Source organism: Etheostoma spectabile, chromosome 14 (assembly GCF_008692095.1).
Source record: "Etheostoma spectabile isolate EspeVRDwgs_2016 chromosome 14, UIUC_Espe_1.0, whole genome shotgun sequence".
NCBI classification, from domain to species: Eukaryota; Metazoa; Chordata; class Actinopteri; order Perciformes; family Percidae; genus Etheostoma; species Etheostoma spectabile.
The window spans coordinates 15,526,348-15,539,032 of record NC_045746.1 but is presented as its reverse complement, the minus strand read 5'-3'; the positions used below and the strand labels follow the sequence as shown (position 1 = coordinate 15,539,032).

Here is a 12,685-nt window from a genome sequence, read left to right as displayed (position 1 = left end):
TCAATTTTGACGGGAAGACAACACAACAATCATGTAAAATGAGAACGGTTAAAGTTTACTTTCTTATCAAGCAGCAAAAAAGTTTTAGCGTCAACATCGCAACGTCCTGCTACGTGACTATCGCGCATGCGGACATCCTGATATAAACGATGACACAAAACATTGTGTAGCCCAAGTCTGACGCAAAGCAAGCTAGTTTACACCAGAGGTCAGAGTCTGATTAACCAAAAGCGCTACATCATCAGCTAAAATGTGGCAATGCAATACATGGATAACCAAACTGGAAACTCGATAGCAGGGCCTACCATAAAAGTCATCAGGCCAAAACCTTATACTTATTGCTGTTGATACATACTGTACACATTTCTCATTCTGGAAAACGAGCACTTCGTCAGTGGCCCCCAGTCCTCCCCTATAAGACACTCTGCAGGACGTGGTCATAAGCCATTTCCAGGTACAAAAAACAAAAATACTTTGGCAAGCTCCATGACCCCTGCAGTATTCTTCCAAGATTTTAGAGATTAAAGGAGGGGTGGCTGGGTGGCTCGTCTGGTGGAGCGTGCATCCATGTATGGTGGTGTAGTCCTCGCCACAGCGGCTGTGGGTTCAATTATGGCCTACGGCCCCTTGCTGCATGTCATTCCACCTCTCTTTCCTCTTGCATGTCTAAGCTGTCATATCAAGTAAAGGCTATAAATTCCAAGTAAATTATCTAAAGAAAAAAAAGAGATTAAAGAGGTTCCACAACTAGGATGGAGGCTGCACTGCTCCTCCTCAATCTGAGGTTCATTAATCGCCTGGAGCATCCTTTCCAGCACCCTTGCATAAGACCTTCTGGAGAGGCTGAACAGTGTGATACATCAAGAGCTGGAGCACGCACACTCCCCCCCCAATTTCCAGAATTGCGAACAACCATTCACCGTCTCATCTCAATCATTTCTTCAATAAATCTGTATTCCCCTGAAGACACCCAAGAATAGCTGAAAAATGAAACCAAATGATGAAAAAGAAATTTAAAAATGTGGAGGTTGGCTGCATCAATTTGAAGAGAAACTTACTGTGCCACCAACGATCCTGCCCAAAGGGTACCAGGCCCTCTCATCAAACCAGTTGAGGAACTCGTAGAATCCATTAGTGGTGAGATGGTGTGTTGATCTGTAATTGAACCTGAAGCAACAGAAGAAAAGGAGAAGAGGGCTGGCTGAGTATAAGGTAACATTATAACCACACACAGAAAAGAAACATCCTTTTTCATTTATAGACCATATTTTGCCAAAATGTTATAGCTATTGACATCCTAGAAAAACACTTAACTCCAGAAAAGAAAAGGTTATTTAATTTCCAGATTTTCTGAAGGCGGTCTGAATGGGTAAGCCTTGTTAAAATAGGGAAGATAAAGCATCCATTCACTATGTGCACCATTGTGCTGATGCCAACATCTCTCAGGTCAGCCCTCGGTTAAAAAAAGAGATGAAGGAAGCTCACACATACTGTGGCATTTTCAGAACAAAGCCTACTTATTTCACAGATAATTCAAACTGCAACCACTGGCATGCGCTGAGGTGACAAAGGCGTAAAATGGGTCTGGTGTTGGAACAGAGAAATCAGGGGGGGGAAAAAAACAAAACAAGCAAGCAAAAACCCCTGAGAACAAATATATGGAATCTCACAGCAAACAGGCCTTGATTTACACTGTAGCTGTGATAAGCAGAGGGGGTTGGAACACTGTCAAGCAGCAGATCGAAAGAGCTGACACTGTTGAGAAGACTGCTGCCAAAGAGAACGAACAAGTGTTCAGTACATTTTCAGAGGCACCTTCTTCGCTGCACAGCTCATTAATGTGGGCTGCTTCATGGTATGTTCTGAGGCCCACATACTGTACCTTCATGCATAGAGACTCTATAGCAAGGCAGATCAGTTTGCTAAAAGACAATTCTCTGTTCTGGCAGACTAGAGATGTATACCAGAGGACATATAATCACCTGACATGACTAATCAGCTCTTTTACACACGAGAGATTTCTTTTATTCAGACTATATCAAGTCTAACAACACTGTCACCCAACAAACAAGGTACGGTTACAGCAAGGAGCTGAAAATACAAAAAAAAAACAATGCAAAGCCATGCTGATTGTAATTCACTTTCAAGAATCTTAAATTTTGTTTGCCTGAGGATGCTTTGAAGGGGCACGCCTTCCGACAATACTACAAGCAACAATTCTAGGAACCAAGCAATCGGCTCGTTCCAAATAGGCACGCGCTATAAAGGGGCACCGCACTTGTAGGGATCTGAATCAAAGTGCAAGCATAGGCAATCACAAAAACTAGGGAATGACCAATATGGATTTTTAAGTGCCAATACAGATTTTCTTTTCATTCATTTTTTCCCAGTGCTGCTTTTGTTCCCTCAATTTACCTCATAAAAATGTATACCCTTTTGGAATCTGCCACAAGACAAGATTTTAACACATTTTAAAGAACACTTCAAATGAAATATGATTGGAAAAATTCTTATTCAAATCGAAAGTCACAAATTGAGGATATGACAAAACCTTTCACAGTGCTTGTTTTTTAAAATGGCTTCTCTCTTGTATAACTAACCTTTTCAGACCTAACTGTTGCATTTTCACGGGGATTTAAAATAATGCCAAACGATTTAAAAGTGCAGGTACCAATCACATTTGTACCAATACTGATACCAGAAACCCAGTTCCAGTACTTTCCCCTCTGTAATACTTTATTATTAAGTTTTGAAAACTGTAACTACACAATTGTGACCGCTTTTCCGGCATTGCCGTGACTCACTGTGAGAACAAGCTGCAGAGGCCACGCAGTCTCACTCCGTCTGCACTGCAGCTCTCTAGTGGTTCTCATCACACCTCTAACATCTACAGTTATGTTCAAAAGAATATCAGTCCAACATCACTAACCTCGTAAATCATATTTTTGGAATAAATTATATTTCTACATGGCAAATATTTTACTAGTAAGTGTTGTAGAGTCATAGAAAACTAACAGACCAAACAGTCAGCACATGCATGCTGCTCATTCTATTTAATTGAAAGGGGCATGTTCAAAATAATAGCACTGTTGTGACAATTAGTGAGGTGATTGATTCTGTGAAGAAACAGGTGTCAATTATGGCCCCTATTTAAGGAAGGAAGGGACCAAATGTTGTGCATGCTGGCTATAGCGCATTTCACACTGAAATACTCATCAAAATGGGTCGTTCCAGACATTGCTCTGAGGAACAGCAGACTTTGATAAAAAAAAGTTGATTGGAGAGGGGAAAACAAAGTGCACAAAATCATAGGCTGCTCAGCCAAAATGATTTCATATGCCTTGAAAGGGCATCCAAAGCCTGAAAGGTGTAGGAAAAAAAACAAAATGGTCAACTGCCATTTGAATGGATCGATGAACAGCCAAAATGGCAAAGGTTCAACCAATGATCAGCGCCGGGAAAATCGAAGAAGACTTAAAGTTACCTGTGAGTACTGTTACAATTGCCAACGGACACAATGATTGGCCAAAAGAAAAACAATGCGCAACATTCTGTGGACTGATGAGAGCAAAATTGTTCTTTTGGGGTCTAGGGGCCGCAGACAGTTTGTCCCACGACCCCCCATGCACTGAATTCAAGCCACAGTACACTGAAGACAATAAGCGTGGTGGTGCAAAAATCATTTTATGGGGATTTTCTCATTCTGTGGTGTTGGGCCGATTTATCACATACCAGGGATCATGGATCAGTTTCAATACCACAAAATAATTGAAGAGGTAATGTTGCCTTATGCTGAAGAGGAAATGTCTTTTGAAAGGGGTCTTTCAACAAGACAATGACCCAAAACACACCAGTAAGCGAGCAAAGTCTTGGTTCCAGATGAACAAGATTGGTGTTATGGCGTGGCCATCCCAATCCCCGGAACTCAATCCCATAGAAAACTTGTGGGGTGACATCAAAAATGCGGTTTCTGAGGAAAAACCCAGTAATGCAGAGGAATTGTGGAATGTAGTTCAATCGTCCTGGGCTGGACTACCTGTTCACGGGTGCCAGAAGTTGGTTGACTCCATGCAGCACATATGTGAAGCAGTTCTCAAAAATAATCGTTATGCAACTAAATATTAGTGCAGTGTAAAGTAAAGCAAACCCTTAAGACATTTCTCAGTTCATACAGTAAATTTGAGTTAGTCAAGAAAAATGTAAATACTGCTATTTTGTGAACAGCCTAATATTCCTTTTTCTTCACTCTCTGTAAAAGGTATAACACAAACTTCATCAATTTTGGTCATGTTTTGATATGGAATTGAATGTGCATTGATAGTATGGAATTAAAAGCTATTCTAAGGATTTGAGGGGGGAAATGACTCATTTGCATATTTGTGGCATCATTACAAAATAATCTGCATAAAGCTTAGTAGATGTGTCAGCAAGGTAGATGGAGAGTAATCCCAGGGCCAGGCCAGCTCGGCTGCGTCTTTCTCCCGTCCTGCTGTCTCTTGTACCTACACCGGCCTATGCACCCTGTCACTTCTCCCCTTTCTACCTGCCTGCGCACTGTGTGCAGTTCTGCCACACATGAGGAGAGGACATGGGCTGCTCTTCATAAAAGCAGCCCATCCTCATTTTTTTTATATATATTTATATATATTATATCTATATATATATATATATATATATATATATATATTATATATATATATATATATTATATATATATATATATATATCCATACATACACAAAGTCGCTGTCTTTTCTGCAGAAAGTCGCCAGATTTGTCGCTAGCCACTTTTGTGAAAAAAGTCGCAAAGAGGGTCTGAAAAGGCGCTAAATCTAAGTTGGCAGCACTGTTTTCATGAAAACAGACGCTGTGTGCACGGAGGAGAGGGGCTGAGTGTGTGTCGTGTGACAGAGAGACTGAGGAGACCAAGGAAAGGATATTCAACGAATGAGTGCTTTAAATAGCGTTAAAAACAACAACAAAGAAACGCAATGTGTGGCAACCGGTGTTGATTGTGGCGGACAGCCACAAATTAGTCTGTGTGTGAGAAACACTGAGCACAAGTAACACAGGCCTATCAACAACCCCAAATCAAATCAAAAGCATCTCCTCACTTCTATCTACTCCACAGAGTGAGAGTCAGTAGGCACTTACATTTACTTATACATTTGTTTTTATATTGTGTGTGCATTTTGTGTAGTGAGTGTGTTTTTTTTCTTATGCTTATGATCAGGAGAATGCATTTAAAATTGCTGGCATAAGATGTAGCTCATTAATCATCATAAAAAGGTGCCTGGTTTTCCAACGCCTTCACATTGCACCTGAAGTCAAAGCTCTTCTCCCTCATGCACAGACTCCATCTTTGCTTCCAGAAAGAGCATGCATTGGCCAGACATTAATTTCAAAACCCAATGCTGAGAACTGGTCTCTTGTGGTAATCTTGAGCACGATGCATCCTTTCTAAAAAATCCAGCATTTCAAATAACTGACTCTACTGTAAAACAGGTCCAACTTGTTTACAACTGTGTTTATGTAATACATGTAATATTGGCGTTTTATTATTTTGATGTTCTATTGATTGTCCAGGAATGCAGGAGACCATTTTTTAATGCAAGCCCATGTGTAAATGTCAATGACTATTTTTTTTTTATTTCATGTTGAAAAGGAGGAGGGAGCAAATCGGAGAGAGGGGGGAGGGTCCGTAAGTGATTAGTCACCTGCGTGGTTTATGTCATCTTCACTCATGTGCCTCGCTTTTTTAGCGTCACACTCATCACCCGCACATGTTGTTGCATCGTAAACAGCAGCGCTATTGTTATGTTTTCATGAAAATCCCGGTGTTGCAGTCCGTAATACATTTACGAGTGATGAGCCGCAGCCAGATTTCCTCCATTTTGTTTGCTAAAGACCGTACATTGGCGAGGAAAATGCTGCATGGGTTTCACTTAATTGCCCGTGAATTCACTGATTTATTTGCATTTCAGCTCAGACATTTTCCACACGCCATGTTACCACTCCCTCACTGTGGTGAGAGAGGTAGAGATGGCATAGAGCAAAGACTCCTCGCCTCTTTGGAATAAAATAAATAAAAAATAAATAAAAAAAATCATAAAAGCCGCTAACTTGCTTAACTTGAAAAGCTTTTGAGGAACTTACATGAGGGTTTATCCTTGTGGCTCCTTGGGCAATCATATCCTATTCTTCAAAGACCTGGTGCCCGGGGTCATGAATCTGGGCAAACTGAAGCCTATGACAAACACACCACCCAGCTGGAACATAGGAGTCCCACAGAAAAGACTACACTTGTACATTCATCCGTTTATTTTGTATATAAAGATTCACCTCAGATTTTACCATCCTCCAAACCTTAATTTACTGTAAAACTAGTTGAAGTGGCCAACCAAACTGCTCCTTAAAAAAAAATAGATGGTCGGGGTGGCCTCTTGCTCTCCCAGTAAGAGCATGCGCCCCATGTAGGCCGAGTCCTTATCAGCGGCTCGGGTTCAGATCAGACCTGCAGCCGTTGCTGTGTGTCATCCCCTCTCTTTCTCTCCCCCTTCCCTGTCTATCCACTGTCACTATCGGATAAAGAAATATAGATGGTGGTTAATCTGTTTTTGCTGTGGTTTTTTTGTTAGTCTATTTACTTAAATAGTGAAAATTACCATAATATTACAAAGTGCAAAGCTGCAGAGGCGGCCAGGTTTATACGTTTACCACACTGGGACTTTGAATGCTGGTGGAACTGGTCCGCTACTTTTTCCTCATTGTTCTGCAACTGTCAAATCAGTGAGGCAGAAATCGAGGGAATTAAAAAAAAAAAAAAACATTTCTCAAAGACAACTTTGCACACTGCCAAGCCATCCGCAAAACCCATTCTCCAATGATCTCACCGAAAGCAGAGTAGAGTGCTTTACACCTGCCCTGTCACTTTGATCGGGGGGGATGAAGTAGCTCTGCCAGGCACATTAGTAATTTAATGCAAAGCCGCCAATTTGGTCTCAGGCAACAGAGCACTTGATGACCAGTGATGCCACTGCAGTACCTCCAACCACCAGCGAGAGAACCAACACACTTCTAACACCATAAAAAACATTTGATTCATAGCTACAAAAGTGAAGTGGCCAAAATGGCCCCTATATCAACCCCTCAGATATCTTTAAGCAAAAATGAAAATTGGGAGTGGCATATTGTTCACTTTATATCACTCGGGCACCCTGCAGGGATAATTCATTTGAATCAAGGTCAGTTTTACTGATTACCAGTTTCCTGTTGAGACAGGGCATCATCATCAGCATGACTAAGTGGGCTCCTTTGCTGTTCGCAAGGCAGTAATGCCTCATTCAGTATTGACTACATAATCAGATGCATCATTGCCTTTCCCTACTGGTTCAAGATATGGTGAATGTCTACAGACTTTTGGTTTCAGGGGTGTAATCCCCACCTTGACTAATTGGCCACCTCTGTCAAACTCTGAATGAATAACACGTAAATGAGAGCCTGCTTGGGGACCCAGAAGGCAAGTGAGCACAACAGTCACACAACAAGGCCCCCATCAGATGGCCAGGTTTGAGCATCGCCAAGGTGTTTTTTTTGTTTTGTTTTTTTTTTAGAGGCAGCAGTCTTGAAATACTATAATGAAAGAAGCGGAACATGTGATACTTTATCAAAGGGTTTATCATGAAAGAAGGGGTTCTTGATTTATGAAGGTGGGGGATATTAGAATGCAATCACAAGTCAAAAGTATAGTAGTTATTATTACAATATCTGACACAATTAAGGATGTGAATAAATTAAGTATTAATATATATGAACAACAAAATCTGAATTTAATTTCTCTAGCAGTTTCTGTAGTTCATACAAGTTCAAATTAAAAAGTAGGTAAGACAGCGATAGAAACCAAATTACAACTGAGCTTTAACCTGTGGTCACCAGTTGTGAGGCAGTTGAGTTAAGAGATGGTAGATTCAGGGTCCAGTTTATGGACATTTCAGCAGGACAGATTCTCACTGGGACAACGCTTAAACCAGCATCATCCAGTTAAAGTCTTATGAAACACTAGATCTACCTGCAACCCCAGCTGTAAATGTGATACTCTGATTAGGCTCCTAGAGATGGCCCTCACTTACTGTTTTACAACAACTTGAATAGGATTACAACTATCTGCACCTTATAGAATTTTACCTTTTAATAGTCCCCCAATGAGATTTTTTGGCTGGGTTACCCGAGAATTGCATGACAAGTTAGTTTTCAGTCACACTGTGCACTTTCACATCCTGTCCCAAAACTAATACCTCTATGCTGATGGAAGGGTCACACTAACTGGACAGCTGCCAAATGGCTTTAATAATGCTGAGTGTCCGGCATGCCTGCCATCATCTGACAACATGAGGCATACTGGCAAATCATCTAGCTGCTGGATCACTTCAATCGAAGAGAGGTAGGTGTGTGTCCGAGCATGTGTGTGCGTGCGTGCATCTTCCTGCTAGTTAAATGACCCGGTATGGTAATGCTTTTTGTGAATATGTGAGAGGGATTTTGTGCACACACAAGATACAAGACACTGCTTAGTAAATGTGAAATTAAATATTGGCTGTAATTACAAGCCTGACAGCTTATGCAGTAGGTTCAATGAAGCAATGTCTCAGTTGATATGGGGTGGTTGATAAAAACCAAAGCAGCAGGAACACATGAACAGCATCAACAGGAGATAAATACCAAACATGCAGCTAATTATTCTGCCATAAAAAATCCTAAAAAGACAAAAATACAATTTCACTGTCTGAACACTTGCTGCCACTTCAGGAAGCATTCTTTCAATTGAATCTTGAGTGCAGAGCTAATCTTTTGAGATTGATTGAAGAGGTCCATGAAGAGCCATTTCATTCTAACGCTATTGGAATGAGATGCATCCAAAACATATTGAATATTAAACACTCATGCATGCTTGAAACATAGCGGTAAAGGAGGTTCCAATTTCCTTCTTCAGAAACATCAGCAGCTGTGTTAGTTAATTATTTTGCTTACAATAATTCCAGAGACAACTTTTTTAAAGCCCAATGACCCCCACCAAAGGCTAAAGGTGTTATTGTAGAGGCAAAGACTACAGTGCATGCAGAAACTGGGCATTCCAGATTGTTAAACATTGGAATTTCAATTAAATTACTGGACTGGTTAAACATGTATTTGGATCAGCTGGCAATGGTAACACAAGCAGATGGTTTCTGTTTTTGTGCCTTAGTGGGGTGTAAGATCATCATGTCAATATGCAAAGAGACAAACCATATTGCATCTTGAGGTAAAGAGACATAATGGCATACTTACTGACTTGCAGAAGGGAATAATTTCAATACACATTATTGTGCCCCAGCTTTAACTGGTAATACCCATTAGACACAGAACAGCTATAAACTAGCAGTGTTTATTTGCTCCAGCACCACATTTTGACAGTCAAGATAAAGATTCCCACATAAAACTGTTTGGGTTGTAAAAAAAGAAGAGAAAAAAGGCTGTTAGGAGCAAAGTTATGATTTTCTGAAATGGGGACCAGCCAGACCAAGACTTGTCTTTGCCTAGGCGCTATTCTGTGAATATGTTTAGGTTGTTTATCTCACTCTAATAGCAAATGCGCAAAGAAGCTTGAAGTTGTGTGTAAAATACTCAGTTATTTGAAGGTAATTAGCTAATGAGCTCTACATTTTTCTGATCTCATATTTAAAAGCAGAGTCACTGCTATTGGCAATACTAATTATCTTTTCACAGACACAGGCTCTTATTCACACCTGTGCGAAAACAGCTTGGAAATATCTATCAAAATTGACACAGCCTTGTGGGTCTAACGGAACAATCAACCTTGAAGTAGGCTATTTTCTTAGCAAAGCTGGACAAGATGCTTACACAAGCTATAAGCAGACAAGGAGATGCACTGAATGAGAAATTATCCAAACAGGGCCGACAATGCATGCAGCATCATACATGCAGCAGTATTAGCATCTCAAACACAAAATAAGTCAAAATCAAGAATGCAAAATATTGTCTAAGCACACATGGCCGGACAGGAATGGTACAATTGCTTGCTTCTTTGTTTTGCACTATTATAAACTTAAATATTGGGTCCCTTTTAGCTGCTAACTTGTGATAGGCCAGGAGTGATGAGGTCTCTCTAGAGCACATTAAATTAGTTTTCAAAGTAAAAACTTCTAAGTAAAGCTTTCGATCATTTTTCATTATCTGACATATGTTATGTGCTAAAGGATTAATTAAAACAAAAAAAAGATGTTGATGAAAAATGTGGGCGTATTTCAAACAATGGCAAAGATATTGACCATACCAATAACTGTAATAATACCAATTATTTGATCATTTACCATATGTTAACTTACACAATACATACAATGAATTGAGTATTTGATTAAGAAAATAAACTGAATAAAATCCCCTTGGATAATACATATCATTCATGCTATATGAATTTAATAACACCCATGGTTGTATGGCTACAGAACACAGCCATATATGGGCTGAAATATATGCCAACACAAACTGAATTTGAATTGTTAATGTTTGAATTGCTAAACTTGAATAATTGCATTAAAAAAAACTGAATTTCAATCAATCTATATCTACGATCTAACGATCTTTTGTTATGCTCATTGACAAAACAAAACGTTTCTACAAAGTAGCTATAGTATTAACAACAGTTACATCATTAGATCGCAGATCTATTTTCAACTGGAATTACTGGATTTGGCCAAGCCAAATCCATGGTGGCCACGTGGCTCACGCCAGTCTTTGAGTCAAGGCAAGGCAAGCACTTCTTAATTTCATGGCGGGTACTGTGCTCCAAAACGTAGGTGCCGATTGGCCGAAGAGGAGTCTTGTGCATCTGCGCCAATGAACTCTGGCAATCTGCGCTCGATTGCTCTTCCTTCATCCTTCAACTACCTGGATGTCTGTCACACTAACTTGACATTGCATTTTTATAACTAAATGTGAAGATATATAGAGTTGAACTTTATTGGACTTTTTTTCCAAAAAATAAATTCAACTTCAAATTATACTATTCAGATTTTCAATGCAATGAGTCAAATAAAAAAAAAAATATGGGATTCAAATACAGTTTTTCCAATGGAATTATTAAAGTTTAGCAATTTAAATATAAATGATTCAAATTCAGTTTCTGGTAGCTTATTCTGTATTTCAGCCCATAGACATACCCTGTTCCAATTAAAAAGAAGCAAACGCAGAAAAGTGTAGGTACTGACTAGGCAAGTTTCACTGGAAACTGCACTACTCTATAGTAGCAGCATATAGTAGGCGTAGTTGTTAAATAGCAAATGAGAAAACTTTCAAAACAAATATGTACACAACTTGTAAGAGAAAGTGGTGAGTAGCATTTAATCTTCTTACATGAGGTGGAGGCTTGCAGCTGCCTGAGGGGGGCACAGGGCAGTGGAGGTCTATTAAGAAATTTCAAGGTACACAATCGTTTTAAATTCCACAGCCTCTTGCCTTTTGAACTAAACCACTATAAACCAATTAAGGATCTGGACAAAGCAGTTGCTAAACTTGATCGGACTGCTCTCCATGATAGGATGATGCAGAAGAATGTGCCCAGTCAACTGAGTCCAATGAGATCAACTGAGATGGTCCTACAACCAGAACCTCTCTACATCACGTATAGGAATAACACCTTTGATGGATTTGAGAAATAGCCTGGTTGAACTGTGTGGTGTGCACCTTTGCCTGAGGTAACACACCACACGGTCTCTACCTGCTGTGGACAACATCAGAACATTTATGAACAACATAACAGTGAAAACACAAAAGTAATAGACAACAGCAGACTGCAGGATGGATGAAATTTAGTGTTGAGTTAGTAATGCAACGGGAGACGTGAATTTAGATTAGAAATAAACAACTGCAGCCCATGGGACACGTGTGCTAGCCAGTCTTTGTATGTGTTTTCCCCCCCCAAAGTACAATGAACAAAAAAAATAAAACTTTTTTGATGCCTACAGTTTTTGTCTCTCCAACATATGTAAATGGTGGTGGGAAAACATAAAAAGGACACCACAAACTCACTACTGAGAATTCGCCACCTCCTTTCTTTCTCTACAAAAATTCAACATGACAGGCACTAGAGTTTCACTACGGGGAATTTCATTCATTGTACAGGGAGAAAAGTATTTTTTGGCCATGTAGAATGAAATAGAGGGAAAACAATAGAGTTTTAGTTAAAAAAGAAAAAAGGCAACCTCAAAATAGGTTGTAATAACAAAAGGGAACAAACTGGAGACTGGAGGTCAGCCATAATAGGCAGGGGTCCAGATTATCAATTTACAAAACTGTAGGCTGATGTGCAGGGAATCCATCAATGACTAAACCATTAGGCAACTGTGTTTTGTGGTCAATAATGCTATACAGAGGTGGCAATGTGGCAAACAATTAACCAACTGCAGTGTGGTTGGTATTGATTGGTAATTACAGAAGACCGTAAGAAATCTGAACCCCAACAAGTATTGGTTTAACACCACAGCAATTACTGTGCAGAATGCATTCTCAGGTAAGATGGGGGTATGAGTGTAACAAGATGAGGCGGCCTCCCTTACACCCATATTAAGTGGTTAGTGTACAGAATGTAAAGTGAAACCTACCTAAAAGAGGTTTGACTGATGTTATCTTG

At 39.8% G+C, this 12,685-nt stretch overlaps 1 protein-coding gene across 1 annotated transcript in view; it reads right to left on the bottom strand.

The window, feature by feature from the left end:
- The window catches only part of stt3b (STT3 oligosaccharyltransferase complex catalytic subunit B), a 77,049-nt gene that overhangs the window by 40,429 nt on the left and 23,935 nt on the right, over positions 1–12,685 (bottom strand). The window contains exon 2 of the mRNA XM_032535594.1: positions 1,059–1,167. Within this exon, the coding sequence (XP_032391485.1) occupies positions 1,059–1,167 (109 nt within the window). The remainder of the gene's footprint in view (positions 1–1,058; positions 1,168–12,685) is intronic.